The 27437-nt window shown below is 40.1% G+C and overlaps 1 protein-coding gene across 1 annotated transcript in view; it reads right to left on the bottom strand.

Moving 5' to 3' along the window:
* Positions 1 to 27437, bottom strand: part of ELP4 (elongator acetyltransferase complex subunit 4) — a gene marked incomplete at its 5' end in the record, with an annotated part of 223761 nt that overhangs the window by 182781 nt on the left and 13543 nt on the right. The window contains 1 exon segment of the mRNA XM_027771731.1: positions 2315 to 2446. Within this exon segment, the coding sequence (XP_027627532.1) occupies positions 2315 to 2446 (132 nt within the window).

The raw sequence follows: 27437 nt of genomic DNA, 5'->3' as shown, positions 1-27437 counted from the left end.
CTCTCTGTCTCTCTCTGTCTGTCTGGCAAGCGCACACGCCCTATAGCAAAAACCTCTCAAAAAAAAAATGCTTGTAGACTTTATTCATTTCAGAAGTTCTTTTATATTAGAAAAATTAGTCCTTATTTTATGATATGATTTATATAGCATATCCAGTTTGTAGTTTGTTCAGTCATTTAAATCACAGCTTAAAAACTGTATTACTGAATAGTTTCCAAGCTTGAATTCGGACAATTTGCCCTTGCTTAATAGTTACTTGTTATACCTCATATATATGTGTTTTAAATTTGGTATACAGTTGTTCAAGCAACGTTTGCTGACTGAATGGATAAATACATCGATCATTCATTGATTATCTGGGTATTGACAGAGGTGCTGGAAATACAGGAGAAAATAAAACAAGTTCAGAGACGTCTCAATCTGTTGGGAGAGTTATATGAACAATTAAGTATAAAACAAGGTGACAGAAGTACTTTAAATGAGGAAGTGCTATAGGAAAACCAGAGTCCACAGCTATGTATGGAAAGCTGCCAGAGGCAGCAACACCTGCGCTGGAGGGGGAGCTGGTGGTGGTGGAGGAGAGAAACCCTGCCGGTGTGAGGGAAGCGACTGGAGCGAGCCTCCGAAGAGGAGCAAGTACATGGTTTCACACACAGGGGAAGACAGGTAGGCTTGGAGAGGTCGTACAGAATTTGTACATGATCTTGAGAAGTTGCATTTCAAACTGCAGCAAACAGGTCTCATCTCACACAGTAACTGACATGAACGTAGTGACCACCCAGAAGAGGCTGCAGAGAAGAATCCTAAGGCAGTATCTGGCTTGGCAGGATGGCATAAGGGCTGACAGCCTGCCAGACATTGACGAAGGGGCAGTGGGAACAAAAGCCAGTGAGGCCCAGGAAGTAAAGGGTATTGGAAATGCATCTCTCCTCGGAAAGGCTACACTGATGTCAGTGTGGGGGAGAGGAGAACGCGGCCTCGGGGAACTGCATTATGCAGGTTCCAATTTTCTTCCTTTCTACCAGTACTAGGAAGTTTGGTATCCAGTAAAGTGATCTGAAAACTAATGAAGTGAACCCGTACTGGATAGGTCTACTGACATCAGCTTTGACTGCTCAGAAAATTTTTCTTCTTTTCCTGTTTCTTAGTCTATTCTGGAATGGAGAGGTTACCAGACAGCTGACTTTAGAAATGCAATGGTGGGAAGGTATGGGGATAAATACAGTACCATAGCCACCCTACCCTCACCTGGAAGGGCTCACTCCCCCACGATGGATGCAGGCAACCAGGCGGTACTGGACCCTACGTGCACCGCAGGCAGTACTGGACCCTACACGCACTGCGGGCGGTTCTGGATCCTATATGTACATGTTTTTTCAATCTATTAACCACGCAGGCTAAGTGACCAAGGGCAGGTCGCACACAGCACGGATACGGGATACACTGCTGAAGGGAATCACTCACATTCTGGTGGGATGGGGCTGCTCAGAATGGCAGGCAATTTAAAACTTATGAATTTATTCAAGGACTTTTCCATCTAATATTTTTGGAGCATGATTAAGTGTGAGTAAATGAGAAAACAGAAAGGAAAGCCACAGAAAAGAGATTGCTGTAATTTTTTTTTGGCGAGATTTTTGCTATAGGGCACAAGTGCTCAGAAAGTAAGAAATCACTCCCCCTAGGGGTTGGGGTATGGCCACACCGTAATCCCTTCTCCTCTATTCTTCTCTTGGGATTTTGGGAACAAATGTACATGTGCCTGGAGTAAGTTTTAAGCCTCTAGGTCCGGAACTCAAACCGCGGTCAACTACGTGGGAGTCCAGCAACATAACCATTACACCATTGCTGGTCCCCCTGGCATGAGTTTTAAGTCAGCAGGCCCAGGACTCAAATCAGGGTCAAGTCTGTGGGAGTCCAGCGACGTTACCATTATGCCCTTTGCTGGTCCCCAAGACTACTGCAATTTCAAACACCCACCACTTACACTGTTGACAGGTAGCCATACTGTATAGAAGTGGCTTCGCTAGTTCACTTATTCTGGCTTGCCACTCAAGAATGAAAGATTCTATATAGAGATTATGGGAGAAAAAAAAGAATTTTGGTTAAAAATAAAAAACCTAAAAAACAATTTGCAATAATTTTTTAGAAATATGTGACTTTGATCAAACCCTTAGGAAATAAAATGTCCAGTTATTCAAATAAACAAACACACAATGTACCACACTTAAAGGATAATAGGTATACCACAAGAAATTCTATGAGATGAAAACAACTGCATTTGCAAATTTTAGAAATAGTTTGGATGTTGACTTGCCTCCATCTTGGGTAACAACTGGTAACGCCAAGCTATTTTCATCTTAGTGTCAGATTCTGGTGTTTTCTGATTATATACATCTTCATCAAGTTCTCGTTTACAATTATCGTCAAGTAATGGTGCAGGCAGTTCCTAAGAAAACAGAATGACACGTTATTTAGCATTTGTGGTAAAATATGACAACTTTCTTTCGTTTAAAAAAATAGTTATTCATTTTATTTATTATTATTGTTAATATTTTACAATTTTCTATAGGGCATTTGTGCTCATCAGAGAGAGACAGAAAGAGAGAGAGAAAGTGAGAAAGCAAGCCATTAAATCTGGGACTAGAATGGCAGTTGGCCATGTGAGAGTCTAGCACCTTAACCACTATGCTGACTCCAAAATAGGACAATTTTCTTAAACTGCAAGATTAGCACCTTAGAACTTTCTTTTCTTCTACTTTCTTTTTTTTTTTTTTTAAGAGAGATTTTTGCTATAGGGTGTATAAATTTGCCAGAGAGACAAAAAGAGAGAAATCGTCCCCTGTGGGTATGACCACGCCGCAATCCCTTCTCCTCCATTCTCCTCTCGGGATCTTGGGCACGCACGCACACACACCCAGCAAGAGTTTCAAGCCACTGGGTCTGGTATTCAAACTGTGGTCAACTACACGGGTGTCTAGTAACATAACCATCACACCATTTGCTGGTCCCCACACTAGAACTTTCTAATGTATTGAAAATTGATGCCTTAAAATGGATTGAAGCATAGTCATGACAATATTTGTAACACAAAGAAAAAGGGTATAATGTTAATTGTGAAGTTTAATTTTTTAGCAATGTACCAGAACTTAAAGAAAATATTCAAAGTTTTAGATTCACAAAGATCAATTGCTATTCCAACAAGAGGCTCTGCTTATTTAAAAACCTATACTCTTAAAGAAAGTCTGGAGTCAGCCCTTCCGTATTCTATGTAATTATCTCTATGTGTGCCGTAAGGTCAAAATACAGCATCTGTGTCATCTGTTTACTGGCCTGTGAGTCTAGAATTAACAAAAACTCATTCACTGAAATAACGGGTAAAATAACAACTAAGAAGGAAAATGTTTATTTTGCCCCTATCAAATATTAGTTTTGCACCTGCAAGCTAATGTCTCTTCTTTAACAATGAAAATAGAATTTAAAATCTGATTAAATAAAGAGACATTGAATTATAATTCATTAATTCTGGAAAGCAACTTACTGAGTTGCTACAGGAAACATAATTTGTGTGTGTGTGTGTGTGTGTGTGTGTGTGTGTGTGTGTGTGAAGTGCTACAGAATAAAGTCAAAGGAAAAAGTACATAAGTCTCTTGAAGAAGGAAGCCTCACGTACAATGTTTGTTTGTTTTGTTTGTTTGGGAGAGACTTTTTGCTATAGGGTGCGTGTGCTCACTGGAGAGACAGAGAAAGAAAAGCAACAGAAAGTAAGAAATCATCTCCTGGGGGGATGGCCAGGCAGCAATCCCTTCTCTTCCATTTACCTCTGGGGGTCTTAGGCACGTGCGCGCGCGCGCACACACACACACACACACACACACACACACACACACACACGCCTGGCATGAGTTTAAAGCTGCTGGGTCTGGGACTCAAACCGCAGGTGACTATGGAGTCCAGTCATGTAACCACTATACCATCTGCTGGTCCAAGCATACGATAATTTTGTTTCATTTCTTTCTAGCCAGAATCATGAAGGTAATGCGGGAAATTACATTAGTAACATGATCTTGTGCTGTTATAAATTAGTCTGGGTTTCAACTTAAATTTTTTTTTTTTTTTTTTTTGCTACAGGGGTGTATGCTCACCAGAAGGAGGCACACACACACATGCGTCTTGCATGAGTTTAAGCCACGGGGTCTGGGACTCAAACCGTGGTTGACTACATGGGAGTCCAGTGACATAGCCATTGCGCTAACTGCTGGTCCCTCGACTTAAAAAAAAAACCTTTTATTGCCAAGGTGTGTGTGCTTGCCAGATAACGAGAGTAAGGAAGCGGGGAGGCATTCCCCAGTGGGATGAGGTCATGCCACACACTCCATTTCCTCTACTTCTCCTTTCCACGAGGATTTTTTGGCATGCGTGTGCTATGGGGCCAGGATTCGAATATGGCTGCCACGTGGGACTCAGCTCCCTTAACCACTGGGTGTGGGGCAGCCCTCTAAGTTTTAACTTGTACTTTTCAAGATTGGATTTACTTATGCTTAGTTAGAATCACGTGAACTCAGCTGCTGAAAATACATGAGTTACGACACATTTCAGCCACTTCTTACAAGACCGCGAAGAGGAGCCACATTATAGTTGGTGCCACTACAAGAAACTATTGATCGCATTAAGCTCTGACTTTTGCCACTCCTGGCGAAGAACTCCTATCTTACGATATAAAATAACTTGCTTTTCCTGGAAATAAGTATTTGTGAGGGAGTGCGGCATAATACAACATACTGGTTACAAATTCAAATTCTGCAATTCAAGGGACACCTCTATTTCTACACTCATCGGAAAAATGGAAATAATGGTATTCATGTTAATGAGCTGTGAAGAGGGACAAGTAAGTTAGAAATGCAGAGGATAGTGCTTGCCAGGTACTCAGCACCAGTAAGAGTTAATGATGAGAAGTCAACAAAATAAACGTCTGAAACAATATTCTGAGTCAGACATTCTGTAGCACCAAAGTGAGGCAATATTTGGTATAAAATGATCGGATTGAGATCTCTTTCAATCCCAGGGACGCTGACAATAGTTACGGGTGTGGTTACAACATTCTGGAGTTACCGTAACTGATGGCTACACTCATGCGACAACGTAGTGTAGAGCGGTTAGTAAAATACAGACGATCTGGGACGGGTCGTGCACCTTTCAGCTGCTCAGGAAGGCCCTAGGAAAAGAGCAGTGAATGAGGCAAAGTCCCTGCTTTCACAGAGTTAGAACGCAGTGATACGAACTTAGGGAAAAAAAGAAAAGAAATGCAGAGAAATGGGGCGCGGTATTACTTCATTTACTTTTTAGTTTATCGTTTAATTGCCAGAGGGCATATGTTCTCCAAAGAGAGACGGAGAGGCAGAGAGGCAGAGAAAGCACCCCATGCAACCCCTTCTCCTCCACCTCTGCACCCTGTCAGGATTTTAGGCACATATGCACATGCACCAGTTTTTTTGTTTTAAAAAGTATTTATTTTATTGTTATTATCTTTTAAATTTTGCTATAGGGCACATTTGCTCATTAGAGAGAGAGGGAGGGAGAAAAAGGGAGAGAAAGAGAATGTGAGAAAGCCAGTTGGGGCTCTCTGATTGGCCATTTGGGAGTCTGGAGCCTTAACCACCACACCACCTGCTGGCCCCACGCAGCGTGTTTCTTAAACTACCAAGGGCAGGATTCCATAAATTAGTCTGGGTTTCAACTTAAATTTTTTTTTTTTTTTTTGCTACAGGGGTGTATGCTCACCAGAAGGAGGCACACACACACATGCGTCTTGCATGAGTTTAAGCCACGGGGTCTGGGACTCAAACCGTGGTTGACTACATGGGAGTCCAGTGACATAGCCATTGCGCTAACTGCTGGTCCCTCGACTTAAAAAAAAAACCTTTTATTGCCAAGGTGTGTGTGCTTGCCAGATAACGAGAGTAAGGAAGCGGGGAGGCATTCCCCAGTGGGATGAGGTCATGCCACACACTCCATTTCCTCTACTTCTCCTTTCCACGAGGATTTTTTGGCATGCGTGTGCTATGGGGCCAGGATTCGAATATGGCTGCCACGTGGGACTCAGCTCCCTTAACCACTGGGTGTGGGGCAGCCCTCTAAGTTTTAACTTGTACTTTTCAAGATTGGATTTACTTATGCTTAGTTAGAATCACGTGAACTCAGCTGCTGAAAATACATGAGTTACGACACATTTCAGCCACTTCTTACAAGACCGCGAAGAGGAGCCACATTATAGTTGGTGCCACTACAAGAAACTATTGATCGCATTAAGCTCTGACTTTTGCCACTCCTGGCGAAGAACTCCTATCTTACGATATAAAATAACTTGCTTTTCCTGGAAATAAGTATTTGTGAGGGAGTGCGGCATAATACAACATACTGGTTACAAATTCAAATTCTGCAATTCAAGGGACACCTCTATTTCTACACTCATCGGAAAAATGGAAATAATGGTATTCATGTTAATGAGCTGTGAAGAGGGACAAGTAAGTTAGAAATGCAGAGGATAGTGCTTGCCAGGTACTCAGCACCAGTAAGAGTTAATGATGAGAAGTCAACAAAATAAACGTCTGAAACAATATTCTGAGTCAGACATTCTGTAGCACCAAAGTGAGGCAATATTTGGTATAAAATGATCGGATTGAGATCTCTTTCAATCCCAGGGACGCTGACAATAGTTACGGGTGTGGTTACAACATTCTGGAGTTACCGTAACTGATGGCTACACTCATGCGACAACGTAGTGTAGAGCGGTTAGTAAAATACAGACGATCTGGGACGGGTCGTGCACCTTTCAGCTGCTCAGGAAGGCCCTAGGAAAAGAGCAGTGAATGAGGCAAAGTCCCTGCTTTCACAGAGTTAGAACGCAGTGATACGAACTTAGGGAAAAAAAGAAAAGAAATGCAGAGAAATGGGGCGCGGTATTACTTCATTTACTTTTTAGTTTATCGTTTAATTGCCAGAGGGCATATGTTCTCCAAAGAGAGACGGAGAGGCAGAGAGGCAGAGAAAGCACCCCATGCAACCCCTTCTCCTCCACCTCTGCACCCTGTCAGGATTTTAGGCACATATGCACATGCACCAGTTTTTTTGTTTTAAAAAGTATTTATTTTATTGTTATTATCTTTTAAATTTTGCTATAGGGCACATTTGCTCATTAGAGAGAGAGGGAGGGAGAAAAAGGGAGAGAAAGAGAATGTGAGAAAGCCAGTTGGGGCTCTCTGATTGGCCATTTGGGAGTCTGGAGCCTTAACCACCACACCACCTGCTGGCCCCACGCAGCGTGTTTCTTAAACTACCAAGGGCAGGATTCCAGCCCTGCAGCCAGCCTTGTGGGATCTGGCTCCCTTAACCAGCAGGCCAGGAGAAGGCCCAGGTATTTCCTTAAATGGGGTGGACTAGGAAACTGCCTGACAAGGTGGATGGCTTAGAGTTTCAAGATTTTGTTTTCAAGATAATCATTAAGTTTTTTTAAGTTTGAAAATATCTGCCTTTCTTTACATGCTGGAGGAACATTTTGGTTGTTATTTAGTGCACGTAGAACTCAGGTAGTCACAGCTCTACTTTGACGTAGATTTTAGGTCATCGTGGCTCTACCGTCTTTGGACAAAAATCGTCTCTGTGGAGGAGTCTGAGCCTTCCACCCTTCCCGTGTCTTGTTTCGACGCCTGAATGCCAATTCCTCCTGGGTGCAGCGGCTGCAGTGCGGGCTGCGGGAAGGCCGTCCCGGCTGGAGACCACACTGCGCATGGGGGTCTGGCTCTCCAGGTGGGCGAGGAAGTGCTGGGAGATGACCTCTGCGCAGGATATGGAGATGGGCGCGCTGAGGGGTTGGCGGCACAGCAAACCTCTTCTCTCTCCAGCGCGTGTGTGTGCATGCTCTGTCATATACAAAAACCCACATTCTCTCCTGCTCCTTAAATGGGCCTGTTTATTGCTTTGTATTATTTCCTCCTGTAACAATGGATCCTATTTGAGGCAAAGATTGTTTCCTTCATTTCAAATTTTAAAAAAATCATTTGTGTATCTCACATTTAAAATAACCTTTCTGTTCCTTACTGAAATATCAGCATATTTGGAAGGAAGCACCTCCCTGCTGAAGGAAGAACTTAGTTGACAGGTGTGCTACTGACACCTGCACTTTATACAAAAAACAATTTGAAGTGTTAGATGAATAAATGTCTTCTCAGCTTGGACACCAGCAGTAGTGGAATTTTCAGTGATGTTGGAAATGCTCTATTCCTGCACTGCCCAACAGAGTAGCAATTATCTACTTAAATTTTTAAAAATGTATTAATAAAAAAATTCCATAAATTACTTTCACTTAATGTCTTAATCTCTTTCTGCTAAACTTCAGTATGACTGTCCCAAGTCTGCTCCTTATTAATTGGGTAATGATGTTGTTTAAATTAATTTGTATCTTTAATTATGTAATTATTCTTTATTATGTTTTATCATTTCATCCTCGTCATATTACTTTGCTGAACTCATATTTTTATAAACTCTTACATACATCTTTTATGGAGACATTTCTTCACTCTTGGGTTGTGTTTTCTTCCAGGTGGAGCTCCCCCCATAGTTCCAGATTGAGGGCCGAACATTCTGACATCGACCCTTTTCTCTATACCTTCAAGTTAGGAGGGTTTAGGCAAAGTGCAGTCTTCCTATAGAGGGGCTGGGCTCTATATTCTCTTGTGAGATTTCATGAAGGCCAGGTTCCTGTGTTTACACCATAGGTTCGGTGAGAATTCTATTTCCATGCGAAAGACGGTATGGGGTAAAATCTAAAACGGTATCTCCGATTCAGTGTTATAGTCCAAAATAGGTGCTTTAGTTTGAGACCATCAACTCAAATGACAGTGTGGCCCGGAGAACGGGAAGGTCTACAGAACTCAGGAACACCTGTTGGACTTGCTGGCTTTCCCAGGGTAAGGTGTAGAGCTACTCGGCTGCAAATGTGCACTGTCCTTCCAGGGAAGAGTGGGAGAGCTCCAGAGGAGACTCAGGTCACTCCCACCCGGCCTCAGCTTCGGGAGCATAGGCACAAGGGAAGGCTGCCCCCACCTCAGTTTCAAGGCAGGACTGGTGCCCAGCTGGGCTGAGGGCCTGGGCAGAGCCAAGGAGCAGCATCCCTCCAGGTTGGGCAGTGGGGCTGCCCCCAAGACTACAGGCATCGCTACTGCCTCGGCAACCTCGGAAGCAGAGCATCAACCACAGAGGATAATTCTGTAGCCTGAACAGCTCACGGGTGCACTCTGATAGGAGTTTTGGATTTGGGGCCCACGGGCCTCCCTGCCTATTGATGTCTCTCTTGGCTTTGGAGTGGGGATGTCTGTCCTCTGCTGTCGACCACTGTGCTCTGGAAGTGCGGAACTTGTCTGTCCCCATGGGTTCACAGCTGGAGATGGATTCTGCCTCAGCACTCACTGCACCTTGGGTTTCACCCATAAATGATTCAGATATGCAGACTTGGACTTCAGAGTTGATACCAGAATGAGTTAAGACTTGGGGGCTATAGGAAGTAAATCAGCGCATTTTGCATGTGGGACAAACATGAAATTTGGGATGACACATGTCACATGTTCCTGCTTCTGAAATCAGTATGCACTTTAAAACTAATAGCACATCACAATTTTTAGCCAGGCAGCAGATACCAAGTTATCACTGTCCACGTAAAGACGTGGTTATTTTTGGTGTACAAGTAGACACATGTAACTCTTCAATGTTTCAGACAAAAACCCACGCACATATCCATTAGGAAGAATAGAAATCCTGGCTTCTTATAAAACTTCCACAATACTTCATGAGAAACTGAAGAAAGCATCTGAAACGATACTTGCAGAGCAGTGCTAACGTCTTAAAATAAAACCTTGGGACAGTAATGGAGCATCTATTGAGATGTCCTGTGGCAGCGGTGTTCCTCAGGACAGAGCAGTACCAGGTAAAAAACACAAATTCTGAACAACACGGATGTCACTGACTGTGGTTCAAAGGTTACCGGAACAGTAGTGACCTGGGTGTGCAACGTGTTGGGGCTACCTTTGTATCTGGCTCATCTGCTCTTTTTACATACCAGCGTGAGAAGATTAAAAAATAAATAAGCCTAAGAAAACTCTTCCAATAAGAATGAAATAAAAATTGTAAGTGAAGGGACCAGCAGTTGGCATAATGGCTGTGTCACTGAACTCCCATGTAGTCAACCATGGTTCAAGTCCTGGACCCAGTGGCTTAAACTCATGCTGGGCGTGTGTGCGTGCATGCCCAAGATCCCAAGAAGAGAATGGAGAAGGGATTGAGGCATGGCCATCCCCCCTTGGGGGTGATTTCTCGCTGTCTTTCTGACTCTATCTTTCTGGTCTCTATCTTTCTGGTGAGCACACATGCCCTATAGCAAAATTCTCTTAAAAAAATTGTAAGTGAAAAGACCACTTGTCCTAATTTATGAGGTGATAGTTTTTGTCTCAGTGAGACATAAGATAGCAATGTATCTGAATATTCAGAGAATATCAGGTCTGATAAAATATGGCCTTTCTTTAGTGAGTGGGTTAAAACTCTCTCAGTATCTCTGTTTCTAAATGTTCCATCAATTTACAACAAAATTTTAACAAATTAAGGTGTAGAGAAACATTCCCAGCTCAGAGCTATGTGAAAACTTGATACCTCTTTAGTATTTTTACCACTCCTTTACCCAAAAGTATGAATAAAAGTGATAGAAGATATAAAGCATGGTCCCAACAAATTAAGAATCATTAATACTATTTAAGTCCTGTGAATTAGAAAATTAAGCCATGCTCAAAACTGGATTCTACATTAGTATCAGATCATCTACTATCTCTGAACAGAACAGAAAAGCCATCACATGAGAATGTGGATTCATGTGGTTTCCCAACGGTGTCAATATTACTGTTCCCGATTTCAGTGCGAGTGAGTCTGTGGGGAGGTGGGTGATGTCGCCCTCACGCCCCAAGGCTCAGAGCTGGCCAGGGAGAGTCTGCACTCTGCGTCTTGCACTGGGAGGCTCCGGCATCGCCCGCTTGCTGCGGCTCACGACCTATCAGAGGACCGCCGCTGGGCTCCTGCCATGTGTTACCATGTCTGCTTCTAATCAAACAAAATTTAATTGATGTTTTGATAAAATCTCAATTTCAAGTGAATGCTAAGAATAAAGCTCTCTAATGTTCGACTAGTACAGCTGTCAGTCACCACTCAGGGCCCTCCTTCGCACTCGGAGAATCTCCAGCCTCGTTTTCTAACCCAGAGCACCGACATAATGGGACCGGCAGGTGCATTGTCACACCTCCTCTACTGACTGACAGTGTCCGATTTGGGGTTCTCTTCTGCAATGTGGTGTTTACTCTTCTCATGCATTTGGTAGCAGGGATCAGGAATAAATAAAAATAAAAAGCAGATTTCCTAAATTCTATACAGAAGATGGGAAAGAATGAAATTTCTCTCTTCTAATCAAATGAAACATTACACAAGAAATACGAATAATGAAAATGGCACTGCTTTTAGACAAAAACAGTTTTCCTACTTTAAAAATTCTATATGAAACTGAATTACTGCAAACTTTCAACATCGGAATATGCTCCAGGATGTAAATGTACTTATTTTTTCACCAGAAACATTTACCCTATCTATACTGTGTGAGAACACATACTTCCCTTTCAACCCATGCCTCTCTGTGCTTCCTGCTAGATTATTTTGGGGTCTTTGTCTTGGCAGATGCACAAGCAAACTCTGATTCCAACAGTTTACCCTTCTCACTTCTTATGTTCTCTAGGGCATAATAAAACCCAAGATACAATCCCTCAGCAGTTAATGAAGCTTAACCTCACACCCTCTTAATTACCAATGCATTACACCAACTATGGGCATGCTACCCCTCTCTAAGCTATTTTACAATTCAGCAGAAGCACTACTGAGCTATTATGTAGCAACGTAATCCATGCAGCATGAGAAATCCTTCTTAAAAATAAAATCTTTTGATCCTTGCAGGTTTTAGTAACTGTATAATTAATACTACTTAAGCATTATCCATGTATCAGTAAGTATACTATATCAGTAAGTATGTTACTTTGTTGATTTTGGTTTTTTTTTTTTGCAACTTTTACTTTCTAAAAGATAAAAAAGAAAAAAATCCAAAGATATCACTAATTGATTACAAAAATCTGAATACAAAAGTACTCTAGATATCTAACCTGAGCACCCGCTTATTAAAGGCACATATTCTCTACGTTATCTTCATTTAAACTATTAAAAAATGTGGAGAAGGGATGACTTCAGTTGTTAAAAGCATTCAGAAAAATGTCATCAAATTGCATGAAGTTAGATGGTCAGGGGATAGACTGATGTTGCATAAAAAGTTTTTAAAACTCATAAAATTTAAGATTAGTAATAAGCAAGTTAACTTAGTCCCATGCATATTTCAAACTAAATTCAGTGCAGGTCAGAAAATATCTTAGTGGAAGTTAAGGTTTCACCTCCCCTTCAATATAAAGGTGAAAAAAGGACAGATATTACAAGGAGGAAGAGTAATAAACACTTTTACCTGGGTATACAATTTTATTTTAATAAAACTCCCAAGTTAAGCTATGACAAAAATGATGCTTTTTATTTGGAACTGCGTCAGTTACATGGATCTGAGCTAGGAAAGGAAACCAGCCAGCTCAGCTCACAGGGCCTTCTCAGCACCCCACTGACTCCCGCCACACTTCTCCACCATGTGAGCTAGGAATGTGTGGGGAAGGCCGGGCACTCTGTTCTTGTGGTATCAGAAAGAAGGACAACATGACAAACATAAAGTGGAAGTTGGCATTAAGTGTTGGAAATTAAGGGAAAGAAAATTTAAAAACTACTATCTTCACTTAAATCTAACTCATAATTATTTTAAAATAAGACATTCTAAACCATCATGCCTTTAAAAGATCACAGAAGGATTTCCAAGCAATTTAGATATGTAATTAATTCCTGAATTCTACCCCCAGTCTAGCTGAGAACTTGGGAAAATGAGGTGCAAGCAGATTTAAATTCCTCATGTAGGCGCTGGCAGTTTGCTAATTACCATAAACAGCCCTACGTGTCTTGACCAAGGCAGTCACGTGCTTCCAATACTGCCTGGAGAGGGAGACCTGACTTAAAGGGAGCTGGAAAGGAAGGCATGCTGTTTCTTGGCATTCTGGTATTCTATCCTTTTGAAACCCAGCACGGCCTTTTAGACAAACTGTGGTACAAATATTACACACACACTCAGCATATTTCGAGAACTCTGATTTCATTAACATACCACGATTTGGAAAGAGAAATGTGAATGAACTGAGGTGACTTTGGGTCGCTGACGTGTTTGTCGCCGACATAAGCTAGAAACCGGGCCCTATCTTCGGGGTCTTGCAGAGTGCAGTTCTGCTGTGGTTCGCAATAACTCTCTGAGCTCTGATGGCAGGCTGCCTCCTCAGTTCACAGCACCCTTTCACAGTTTCATTTAGGGGAATGATATGTTAATTTGGGGAGCTGACAAAAAAGTATTTTTGTTTATTTTCAATGGTTCTGGTTTTCAGAATTTGAAGTCTCAAAAAAAAACTGTAAAAAAAAAGTATTCAGAAAAAAAACCTCTATTTTTAATATTTTGAATTCTGCTTTGTGTGACTTCTTTTCAGAAATGATACTCTATATAATAGTTCCATGGTTTTAACATTTTCTTTGAGCATAAAGATGGCCATCTAAGTATTTACAACTATTCTTTTTATATGGATTCAAAATAAAATTTTTAAAGTAAATTTGAGATCTGGAATAACTGCTTTAAGATTTGGAAAGCAAAACCCCAGATTAGTAATTTTCAATTTGGAACTCCGGAACAAGGTAGCCAGCGTATTATTCCTATCTTAAAGTGAAAGGTTAAGTGACTTGCATAAGGTCTTATTAGCAAGTTAAATAGTAACACAAAAATTAAAATCTAAGTTTGGATCGCAAATAAATTCACCTTCTGGAAGATAAAGACCCTTTCAAAGGGCATTTGATTAAGGCAACTTTTCTGCATGCAAAATTCCTTTCTTTTGTTGACTGCTGCCCCCACACACAAACGTGTATTTTAATGCTGTGGCTGCAAGGGTCCTCCAGAGGCATGCAGGGGGGCCTATGCCCCTCGCGTTTTCGTTTTCTCCTTCATTTCCTCACTGGAAAAGCAGGCACATGCCATCTTTAAAAGCTGGCTACGAATGTAGGTCACTGGAAGCAGTACTGAGCCTTTGCTTTGCATGTTTTTTCTTAGTCTTTTTAGTTTGCCAAGAAGCTCTAACTGTGGCTGCCAGGGGAGAACTTAGAATTTTAAATAAGCTCTCACAGTAGCCAGGGGGAAAAAAGAGCGAAACCCTGGGGTCAAACAGCAAATTTCCGGCTCAACTAGCATTTTGGAATAGAAACACTGAAAAGTGTACAGATAGCCTGATAATTCTCTGAGCAAGCAAAATGTTGACAAAGAAATGAACATATTCTGATTATAGTTTTGCCTTCAAAGGGCTCTGATATCTATACATATATTATGGACAAAAGATACACAGCTTAAAATAGTTTCAAGGAAATACAATAAATATTATATAGTCTAGAAAAAAGTAAAAATGTGTGGGAAAATATTATTTATAAACTATTTATAATGTATAAAGCTTGCAAAGTAGAATGATAAAAGAGTCAAAAAATAGTTTTAAAACATTTATAACATAATATATTCTTTCGTTCTGAATCACTAGAAGAGTATAACCTGGGAACAAGCAGACGGCATAACGGTTGTACTGCTAGACTCCTATGTAGTCAACTGAGGTTCAAGTCCTGAACCAAGCAGCTCAACGCTCACACCTGGTGCTTATGCATGTGGGCCCCAAATCCCAAGAGAATAGAGGAGAAGGGACTGTGGCATTGCCACCCCTGCTTGGGGGTGATTTTTTTGCTTCCCCTCTCTCTGTCTCTCCAGCGAGTACACACACCCTATAGCAAATATCTCTCTCTTAAAAAAAAAAAAAAAAAGAAAAGATTATAACCTGGAGACGAGTAAAAAATAAAAAAATATGCAATAGAATACTTGACCAATCCAGAGTTGATTCTTTAACTTCATTCCTTTTTTTTTTTTTTAATTTTGTCAGAGGGAACATGTGCTCACCAGAGACAGAGGAAAAGTGAGAAAGCACCTCCCCATGGGGAGTTGTTACATTGAAAATCCTTCTCCTCCCTCTCTCCCTCCTTTTGGGACTTTGGACAAGGATGTGCATGTGCCTGGAGGTTTTCAAGCCACCAAATCCAAGATTTGAACTGAGAGTTTGCCCCTTAGCGCCGGCACCACTGGCTTGCCCTACCATCATCAGCACAGCTATTCCAATTTCTGGTAGAACTAGGAAAACAAGCATTGGAGCTGAGGGCCCAGCAGGCGGCGTGGTGGTTAAGGGCAATGGGCCTAGTTCAGACCCTGGAATGACTGTGTCCCAATGTGTGTGGTGGGGAGCGCACCCCCCCTTGAGCTTTGTATTCTCACTGAAAGCCCACAAACCTGGCAACAAAGAATTCAAAAAACAAGCCCCCCGACTCCCACTTTGTTTTGATTGTGGCTCATGTTAGCGCATATTGGATGTAACAGATAATTCAAAACACGAATGCAACAAGTCAGGAATTCACTGCTCTAGGGACCAGCAGTTAGCATAATGGCTATATCACTGGACTCCCATGTAGTCTACTGCAGTTCGAGTCCCAAACCCGGTGGCTTAAACTCACGCCCGTGCCCAAGATCCCGAGAGGAGAATGGAGGAGAAGGGATTGTGGCGTGGCCATCCCCCCTGGGGGAGGGGGATGATTTCTTGCTTTCTGTCTCTCTAGCTCTCTCTGTCTCTCTAGTGAGCACACGGGTCCTATAGCAAAAACCTCTCCAAAAAAAAGAATTCACTGCTCTAGATATTACCTATTTCTTCTTACAGAAATATTATGTATCATATCATCACTGGCAAATATTCAAATGAAATTTTAAAACTGACCTAGAAAATATCATTAAATTTACATCTGAAAATAATGTTATCTTCTTTAATTCTATAAATATTAATGCATATCATTAAAATTATGAGAAGACTGTAATGCAAAAATATGAGCATATTCAAAGTCCTAAGGAAATACACGTGTGTATATAATTTTTTTATTTCCTGAAAACAAATCAGTCTGCTAACTGTTTTCACATGAAAATGTAATTTTTACTATTTTAGAAAACATTCCATAGAAAGCTTTCATATATACCCACCACTATATTTGAGATGCTCAAGAAAATGCCTTTAGATAAAAAAGTTAACTAAAAAAATACTTACCACATGTATTTTTAAAAGCTTTAAAAACATCATGTACATTGTTCTATAGGGTTTCCTAAGGGGTGTAATTTTTCAGTGTTACATCTTAGTACTGATTTCCCGAGGAGCTGTGACTACAATAGGCACGAATATGTTTTCAAAGGATGATGGATAAATTGCTGGGTGGTTACATAATATATCTTAGACAGCTGATGTAGTTTTTTTATCCTTTACTTGTCTTTTAGTTATACACAGTTTTACGATAATTATGGTCTATGAGATTGTCTTTTCCCTTTTCTTGTATGAAAAATATTTGCCTTGGTTGTAGGTTCTGGAAATCCACAATCATATATCATAAAATTAAACTTAAGCAATTATAGCAACTTTTCTCCCTCATTGTATCTCTACACACTGTTAATGATTTATTATTGGTCATTCATTGTTAGACTGCTGAGGAAAATGAAGTTTTAAGTGTAACTATAAGTCAGTTAAGCACAATAAAATCCTAATTTAATATTATGTAGAAAAACCTATTGTTCACATCAGTATTCAACAACACATTTTAAATTAGAAAAATATTTTCTCAGAAAGATGCCAGCAATGTTTTTGCACTGGTATTATGAGAAATATAAATAATTTAAATGTTTGTCAATCATATTTTTCTAATCCACTCTAAGCATGTATAAACATAAAATGGACTGCATTGAATATGTACATGCTGAAAAATACTTTCTGAATGATTTTTAATATAAAAAGAATGCTTTTCTTTTTTTAAAAAAAAAAAAGTTTATTTCATTTTATTATGATTTTAAGTTTGCTATAGGGCACATGTGCTCCCCAGAGAGAGACAGAGAGAGAGAGGAGATGAGAAAGCAAGCCGCCAGGTCCAGCACCACAACCATCACACCACCTGCTGGCCCCAGTGGGTTCTTGGGAGAGTCATGAGGCACTGTGTCATTTTTTTTTTTTAAAAAGGAAAAATATGTCTTGACTTTCTATTTTTCTTTTTAATCAAATACGATTTTACTACTTTATGTCAAATAGGAAAAAAATATAAAATGACAAAATTGATGAGAAAGATAATATTAATTCAAAAAGTGGATATATTTTTCAAAACAGAATTTCTATATGAAATATAAAAATACATAAAAACTAAAGGTTTAAACCTGAACCACTGATACCATGATTGTATTAATTTAGGGAACTGTTAAATATGTATACTATTTAGCATACGAGCTTTGACTATTTTCATTCCTCACCTATGTAAGTGGCTTTATTAGGTTATTGGGAAAGTCATGACATATTTTCCTATGCAAAAATGTGCCATGATTTTCCTGATGGCCCAATAGTTAAAAGCAAACGTGGCATTAAAATCAAAGGAGGGTCATCCTGTGGTTAAGATGATTGAATCCCACATGGCCAACCTCACAGTTCAAGTCCCAGACCTGTGAGTTGAGAAATACGCCAGGTTCATGTGCATGTATGCCAGAAGTCCCGAGAGGAGGGAGAAATGGAGAAGGGATTACAATATCATTATTTCCTGTGGGGAGTGCTTTCTCTCTCTGCATCTCTTTCTTTCCCTGGTAAGCAAGCACACGTGCCAAACAAAAAAAATGAAGGGAGACCACACACTCAACTTTATAGTTAATTTAATATCTAGCTTTATTGAACATATTGTCGATAAACATTCAATTGGCAGGTAAAACAAATTTGCTTTTTAAATAAAAACTTGTGGAACGCTACTCATAAAAAAGAATAATAATTTTTTTGAGAGATTTTGCTGCAGAGTGCATGCATTTGCTGGAAAGACAGAGAGAGAAAGCGAGAAATCACTCCCCTCCCCCAAGATGGCCATGCCTCAATCCTTCCTCCTCCATTCTCCTCTTCTGATTTTGGGGGCATGCACGCACACACGCACCTAACGAGTTTCAAGCCTCTAGGTCTGGGACTCAAACCACAGTCAGCCATGTGGGAGTCCAACGCCTTAACCGCTATGCCACCTGCTGGCTCTGAGAAGAATAAAATTTTAAAATGCAGTGTCAAATAGAACTTGCTATATTAAGTAAATCTAGTGCGTATAAGCAGGTTTGTGGCGGCACTTATAATATCTTTGATAATACACTCTGCATGTACAAGACAGAGCTCAAGGGCTACAGCAACACCAGAACACAGTCCTTAGCTCCAGTGCCCATGTTAGAGAGCACAGTGGTGGCTGTCAGGTGTGGAGGATGGGGAAAATAGACAAAGGTTAGTCAAAAATAGAAACTTTCAGTAAGTTCTTTGAGTAAGTTCTAGGGATCTAATGTACAGCATTGTGATTAAAGCTAGTAATATTGAATTATATGCATAACATGTGTTATCAACAGAAGACTAGATCTAATGTGTTCTCACCACACTGAAAAAGGCAACCATGGGGCCAGTGGGTTTCTCTCACTCTTTCGCACGCTGGTCAAATTTCAATCGATCAATCAATCATTAAAGTTAAATAAAATAATTCTTTAAAAATAAAGTAACTCTGTGAAGTGATAGGTTAATTAATTTGATTGTGGTAAGCACTTCAAAATATATACATTTACTGAGTTATTATACTGTACACTTTAAATATATGCAATTTTTATTTGTCAATTAAACCTCAATAAAGCTGGGGGTGAGGGGAGCAGGAAAAAGAAAAATTAACTTCAAAACAAAACAAAACAGAAAAACACCTATGCCAGTTCAGAGCAAATGGATCCTTTAAGATATAAAAATACTATATTAGTGAAAAGGAACCAACAGGGGGTGTGCGTAGACACACACAGAGGAAATTCAGTGTAAGAAAATGGCCGTACAGTCATGGAAGCTGATACACCCTAAGACCCACAGGGTGAGCTGGCAGGCTGCAGACCCAGGAGAGGCAAGAGCATAGTTTCAATCCTAGTCCAAAGTGCTGAAAACCAGAACTGGGTGTCATTGCAATCAGAAGGGTTCAAGGCCAAAGACCCAGGATGAGTTGGTCTTTTAGTTTGAGTCAGTAGGCAGGAAAGATCCAATGTCCAAGTTCAAAGGCAATTAGGCAAGAAAAATTCTCTCTTACTTGGGAGACAATTGGTTTTATTTAAACCTTTGACTGACTGGATGAGGAGAACCCAAAGCAGGAGGGCAATCCACTATACTCAAGCTGCCAATTAAATGTTAACTCCATGCAGAAAAACTTCATGGGAAGACCCAGAATAATGCTTGACTAAATTTCTGTCAAGGAGACACATAAATTAAACACTACAAGGATCTTGTAGGTTTTATTATTTCCTTGCACTACTCACATGTATTAAGTGTTAGCTTTTCTATCCCACTGTATAGGCAACAGAACTATCGCAGTGAATAAAACAGAAGAGACTGTCCTCATGGGAAAGACATACGATAACTACTAGAAAGTACACCAGCTGATGAGGCAGCTGTGATGAGAATCAGGCAGCAAGAGAGTTTGGGGATCTGGGAGTGCAGAGAGTGGCAGCGTGCCAGTGCAGCTCCGTGGGTTCTGTTGAGCGGCAGCATGTCAGCAGGATCCGAATGAGTCCAACGCCTTAACCGCTATGCCACCTGCTGGCTCTGAGAAGAATAAAATTTTAAAATGCAGTGTCAAATAGAACTTGCTATATTAAGTAAATCTAGTGCGTATAAGCAGGTTTGTGGCGGGACTTATAATATACAGAGCTCAAGGGCTACAGCAACACCAGAACACAGTCCTTAGCTCCAGTGCCCATGTTAGAGAGCACAGTGGTGGCTGTCAGGGGGGGAGGATGGGGAAAATAGACAAAGGGTAGTCTAAAATAGAAACCTTGAGTAACAGTAAGTTCTTTGAGTAAGTTCTAGGGATCTAATGTACAGCATTGTGATTAAAGCTAGTAATATTGAATTATATGCATAACATGTGTTATCAACAGAAGACTAGATCTAATGTGTTCTCACCACACTGAAAAAGGCAACCATGGGGCCAGTGGGTTTCTCTCACTCTTTCGCACGCTGGTCAAATTTCAATCGATCAATCAATCATTAAAGTTAAATAAAATAATTCTTTAAAAATAAAGTAACTCTGTGAAGTGATAGGTTAATTAATTTGATTGTGGTAAGCACTTCAAAATATATACATTTACTGAGTTATTATACTGTACACTTTAAATATATGCAATTTTTATTTGTCAATTAAACCTCAATAAAGCTGGGGGTGAGGGGAGCAGGAAAAAGAAAAATTAACTTCAAAACAAAACAAAACAGAAAAACACCTATGCCAGTTCAGAGCAAATGGATCCTTTAAGATATAAAAATACTATATTAGTGAAAAGGAACCAACAGGGGGTGTGCGTAGACACACACAGAGGAAATTCAGTGTAAGAAAATGGCCGTACAGTCATGGAAGCTGATACACCCTAAGACCCACAGGGTGAGCTGGCAGGCTGCAGACCCAGGAGAGGCAAGAGCATAGTTTCAATCCTAGTCCAAAGTGCTGAAAACCAGAACTGGGTGTCATTGCAATCAGAAGGGTTCAAGGCCAAAGACCCAGGATGAGTTGGTCTTTTAGTTTGAGTCAGTAGGCAGGAAAGATCCAATGTCCAAGTTCAAAGGCAATTAGGCAAGAAAAATTCTCTCTTACTTGGGAGACAATTGGTTTTATTTAAACCTTTGACTGACTGGATGAGGAGAACCCAAAGCAGGAGGGCAATCCACTATACTCAAGCTGCCAATTAAATGTTAACTCCATGCAGAAAAACTTCATGGGAAGACCCAGAATAATGCTTGACTAAATTTCTGTCAAGGAGACACATAAATTAAACACTACAAGGATCTTGTAGGTTTTATTATTTCCTTGCACTACTCACATGTATTAAGTGTTAGCTTTTCTATCCCACTGTATAGGCAACAGAACTATCGCAGTGAATAAAACAGAAGAGACTGTCCTCATGGGAAAGACATACGATAACTACTAGAAAGTACACCAGCTGATGAGGCAGCTGTGATGAGAATCAGGCAGCAAGAGAGTTTGGGGATCTGGGAGTGCAGAGAGTGGCAGCGTGCCAGTGCAGCTCCGTGGGTTCTGTTGAGCGGCAGCATGTCAGCAGGATCCGAATGGGGCCCAAGTTCTAGGTAAAGCAAAAGCAAACCCAACGGCCCTGGTTTTGCAAGATGCCCAGTGGACGGGACAGTGCATATAAATAGAATATAGTAGTATAAAGGTAGGGGGAGACATGAAGTAACGGTCAGACAGCTACTCAGGAGGTGGGAGCACATTAGCTTGGGCCTTGAAAACGTTCTAAGTAATATGGTCTTTATCTTCTAGAGAGCTCAAACAGACGAAAGACAAGATCTGACTTACATTTAAAGATGATCACATGGAATATTTTCATGAAAAGACCAAAGAGACACAAAGATGGAAGCAGGGAAGCCAAGCAATAATTTAGGTTCAAAGCAGTCACACTTTAGATATGTTGGATTTCCTGAGAAACTGAGTAAGAGCAGAAGAAAAAGTTAAGAATGAATCCACGATGTTCAGCCCAAACCAATGGAAAAGTGAGTTACCAGCAATTAAGATGAGAAAGGTTGAAAAAGGAGCAAGCTTGAGATGAGCAGCTCAGGAGTTCAGTTTTGAACAAGTTAAGTGTAAGTTCTCCAAAAGACATAAATAAATATAGAGTAGGCAGTTGTCCATACAATTGTAGAGTGTTAGACACAGAGAAGGCAGTAGGAGTTCAGGGTAAGTATGGGTAGATACTTAATTTGGGAGACATGAGCATATAAATAGTACTAATAACCTTGGGACAGGATGTGATTACCAAGAAAATAGGGACAGAAAAAAGAAGAGTCCTAAGAGTCCTAAGGACTGAGTCCTGATATATTTCTATATTAAGAATTTCAGAAGATAAAAAGGAATGACCAAAAAAAGAATGAAAATAAGTGGCCAGTGAGGTAGGAGAACACCTAAAAAGTGTAGAAAATTCTGGACTAAGAGAAAAGAGTGCATCAATGGGGAAGAAATGATCAATGATATCAAGTATTATCATTAAGTCAACTAAGATGAGGTCTAAGAAATGACCACAGTCATGTACAATCTTCTAAATAAAATAACATGAACTTTATCTATTGATACATCAGAATTGCCAGTGAAACCAAAGCAAAGGATTACCCTTTGTACCCTTTACCGAAAGGGTTATATCTTTGCAAAATGAAAAGTCACTTATATTTATTCACATAATTGCTATTCCCAGAGCTCCAGATACTTTCATTTAGATCCAAATATCTATTTGGTATTGTTACTAATTTAAAAAGTATTGCCAGAGGGAGCATGCATTTGCAAGAAAGAGAGAGAAAGAACCCCCTCAATGGTGCATGGTCAACCGTAATCCTTTTTCTGCATTTCTCCATTCTGTCAGGATTCTGGCACAAATGCACATATGCCTGAAATGCTTTTCAAGTAGTTGGGGCCAGGTTTCAGGTCATGGCTGGCTACATAGGATCTGACTTTCTATGTCCAGCACTTAAACATTGTTCTATGAGGCCAGTCCTTACTTTATACTTATATAAAGACTTGCTTTAATATTTCTGATAGTGTCAGTCTGATGGTGATGAGCTCTTTCAGATTTCAATATCTGAAAAAGTATTAGCCTTCATGTAAAATCTCCTTTTATTATATGAAATGACCTTTGTTTCTTAAAAGATATTTTTATTGGGTATAGAACTCCGGATTGATAGTGGATTTATTGTTGTTGTTTTCACACTGAATATTTTAAAGAGTCCTCCATTATTTTATGGCTTGCATTGTTTGCAACTGACAGCCTGCTATCATTCTTATCTTTGGTCCCATCTATGTAATAGCTTCTGTAAAGATTCTATTACTTGTTTTAAACAATTTGATTATAATGTGCCTTCATGTTGTTTTCTTCAAGACTTTTACTTTTGGGGTTTGCCAGACACCTTAAAATACTGAGTACATAATTTTCATTATCTTGGAAAATTTTCATCACATATTTCTTCAAATATGTCTTCTCTATCACCATTTCTGACTTAAGGACTACAATCACAAATTAAGGTACTTTAAGTTAACCTATAGCTCACTGATGCAATAATCACTTTTTTTTCTATTTCAGTTTATTTTTGATGGTTCATTTTGTATCACTTGAAATGTTATATCATCTAGTTCACTAATCTTTTCCTCTTCAGTGTCTAATCTACTTTAATACTTTCAAGTGTATTTTCTATTGCAGACACTGTAATTTTCATTTCTGGAATTTATATTTCTCATGTCTCCATTTAACTTGCTCAGTGTTTCTTTTACCTTACTGAATATTTAAAATACAATTATAATAAAAGCCTATGATGTTATCTACTAATTCTATCATCTGTGTCATTTCTTCTTAAATTTTAATTGGTTTTTCTCCTATTATAAATTGCATTTTCTTGCTTTTATGCATGCCTATAAGAGAGATAGAGACAGAAAGAGAGAGAGAATGTGAAAATCACAACCCCCTAGGGGAGATGGCCATGCTGCAATACCTTTTTTTCCAGTCTCCTCTCAGGATTTTGGGTATGCACGTACACACACCTGGCATAATTTTCAAGCCTCTGGATCTGGGACTCAAACTATGAAGCCAGCCGCATGGGGTCTAGTACCTTCACCACCATGCTACCTGGTGACCCAATGCCTGTAAGGTTTTTTTTTTTTTTTTTTTTTTTTTGAGAGGTTTTTGTTATAGGGCGCGCACACCTCACCAGAAAGACAGAGAGAGACAGAGAGACAGAAAGCAAGAAATCACCCCCCAGGGAGGATGGCCACACCACAAACTCTTCTCCTCCATTCTTCTCTCGGGATCTTGGGCACGCACGCACATGCGCCCAGTGTGAATTTAAGCCACCAGGTCCGGGACTCGAACCGCGGTTGGTTACATGGGAGTTCAGCAACATAGCTATTATGCTAACTGCTGGTCCCATATAAGGTTTTAATTAGATACCAGATGTTGTATATCTTATTTTCTTGGGTACTAGATATTTTTAATTGTCATTAATATTTTGTGGTTTGTTCTGGGACCCATTTAATTTAATTGAAAACAATTCATTGATTTAAACTTCAATAGATAGGAACAGAGCAACATTTCTTTTTTCTCTTTTTGGGGGAGAGGTTTTCGCTATAGGGGGCGTGTGCTCACCAGACAGACAGAGAGAGACATAGAGACAGAAAGCAAGAAATCACCCCCCAGGGGGGATGGTCACGCCGCAATCCTTTCTCCTCCATTCTCCTCTTGGGATCTTGGGCACGCATGCACACGCACTTGGCGTGAGTTTTAAGCTACCGGGTCCGGGGTGCGAACCACGGTCGACTATGTGGAAGTCCAGCGACAAAGCCATTACGCTAACTGCTGGTTCCCTAGAGCAACATTTCTAATCTAAGGTTACTTTTACCTACTATCAATGTAAACTATTCCTAATACTTTATCTAATGTCCCAAGAATTACGAGTTTTTTCCACTCTGTCATGGGGGAATAGGAAATATTGTTGGCACTGGGGACTGTTACCTCTAATATCTCCAGTTGGTTCTTCTCTTATCCTCAGGCTGTTTCCTTACCTGCAGGTACAGGTGAGTAGTCACCTGAATACTACATGGAGAACCTGCATGGATATCCAGAGCTCACTCTATGTGTAGCTCTACACTTTCAGATATTAAGTCTTGAAAGCACTAATTTTCTTGTCCTTTCCACATTCTTTCTTCTGTTTCCAAAGGACATCTTACCCTGAGTTCCTCCTCTTCCCTGAGCCATCAATTGGAAATTCCACACATAGTAAGCTAGGGGTTTTATGGGGCTTGCCTTCTTGCTTTTTAGATCTCAGAAATCAATATCTTCCATTGTCTGATGCCCAATATTGGAAAACTGCTGTTTCATATATCTTGTGTTATGTGTTTAGTTTTTACAAGTCTTTTTAGCTGAAAAGGCACATGGAGAAATCTGGTCCTTTGGTGCAATTTTTTTTTTTTCTAGAGGTTTTTACCTGAGAGGGCATGTGCTCAGCAGAGAGAGAGACAGACAGACAGACAGACAGAGACAGTGAGATGGAAAGTGAGAGATAACCCCCAGGGAGATGGCCATGCTGCAACTAGTATAATTTCTTAAGAGTCAGTGTTTTTCCTCTGGCTTATATTCTGTCACCAACACCATAAAACTGTCTATAAATAAGTGTATGCAAATCTAACTCTCTGCATATATTACTGAATATTTTATGAAAGCCTAGTGAAAAAGGTAATATTTCTTTTACAACTTAGAAATTCTTCACCTAATGTAAAGAAGGACAGGTAAAGTAAACAGATTTTTAATAGAAATTTGTAAAAGTTCAAGATAACTTTTTTAAATTAAAAAAAAATTTTTTTTTTGGAGAGGGTTTTTTTTTTTTTTCACTATAGGGCTCGTGCACTCGCCAGAGAGAGACATAGAGACAGAAAGCGAGAAATCACCCCCCCCAGGGGGGATGGTCACGCCGCAATCCCTTCTCCTCCATTCTCCTCTCGGGATCTTGGGCACGATCTTGGGCACGCACGCACATGCGCCCAGTGTGAATTTAAGCCACCAGGTCCGGGACTCGAACCGCGGTTGGTTACATGGGAGTTCAGCAACATAGCTATTATGCTAACTGCTGGTCCCATATAAGGTTTTAATTAGATACCAGATGTTGTATATCTTATTTTCTTGGGTACTAGATATTTTTAATTGTCATTAATATTTTGTGGTTTGTTCTGGGACCCATTTAATTTAATTGAAAACAATTCATTGATTTAAACTTCAATAGATAGGAACAGAGCAACATTTCTTTTTTCTCTTTTTGGGGGAGAGGTTTTCGCTATAGGGGGCGTGTGCTCACCAGACAGACAGAGAGAGACATAGAGACAGAAAGCAAGAAATCACCCCCCAGGGGGGATGGTCACGCCGCAATCCTTTCTCCTCCATTCTCCTCTTGGGATCTTGGGCACGCATGCACACGCACTTGGCGTGAGTTTTAAGCTACCGGGTCCGGGGTGCGAACCACGGTCGACTATGTGGAAGTCCAGCGACAAAGCCATTACGCTAACTGCTGGTTCCCTAGAGCAACATTTCTAATCTAAGGTTACTTTTACCTACTATCAATGTAAACTATTCCTAATACTTTATCTAATGTCCCAAGAATTACGAGTTTTTTCCACTCTGTCATGGGGGAATAGGAAATATTGTTGGCACTGGGGACTGTTACCTCTAATATCTCCAGTTGGTTCTTCTCTTATCCTCAGGCTGTTTCCTTACCTGCAGGTACAGGTGAGTAGTCACCTGAATACTACATGGAGAACCTGCATGGATATCCAGAGCTCACTCTATGTGTAGCTCTACACTTTCAGATATTAAGTCTTGAAAGCACTAATTTTCTTGTCCTTTCCACATTCTTTCTTCTGTTTCCAAAGGACATCTTACCCTGAGTTCCTCCTCTTCCCTGAGCCATCAATTGGAAATTCCACACATAGTAAGCTAGGGGTTTTATGGGGCTTGCCTTCTTGCTTTTTAGATCTCAGAAATCAATATCTTCCATTGTCTGATGCCCAATATTGGAAAACTGCTGTTTCATATATCTTGTGTTATGTGTTTAGTTTTTACAAGTCTTTTTAGCTGAAAAGGCACATGGAGAAATCTGGTCCTTTGGTGCAATTTTTTTTTTTTCTAGAGGTTTTTACCTGAGAGGGCATGTGCTCAGCAGAGAGAGAGACAGACAGACAGACAGACAGAGACAGTGAGATGGAAAGTGAGAGATAACCCCCAGGGAGATGGCCATGCTGCAACTAGTATAATTTCTTAAGAGTCAGTGTTTTTCCTCTGGCTTATATTCTGTCACCAACACCATAAAACTGTCTATAAATAAGTGTATGCAAATCTAACTCTCTGCATATATTACTGAATATTTTATGAAAGCCTAGTGAAAAAGGTAATATTTCTTTTACAACTGAGAAATTCTTAACCTAATGTAAAGAAGGACAGGTAAAGTAAACAGATTTTTAATAGAAATTTGGAAAAGTTCAAGATAACTTTTTTAAATTAAAAAAAAATTTTTTTTTTG

This window comes from Tupaia chinensis, unplaced genomic scaffold (genome assembly GCF_000334495.1).
Source record: "Tupaia chinensis unplaced genomic scaffold, TupChi_1.0 Scaffold000037_15, whole genome shotgun sequence".
NCBI lineage: Eukaryota > Metazoa > Chordata > Mammalia > Scandentia > Tupaiidae > Tupaia > Tupaia belangeri.
This window is presented reverse-complemented; position numbering and strand designations above follow the sequence as displayed.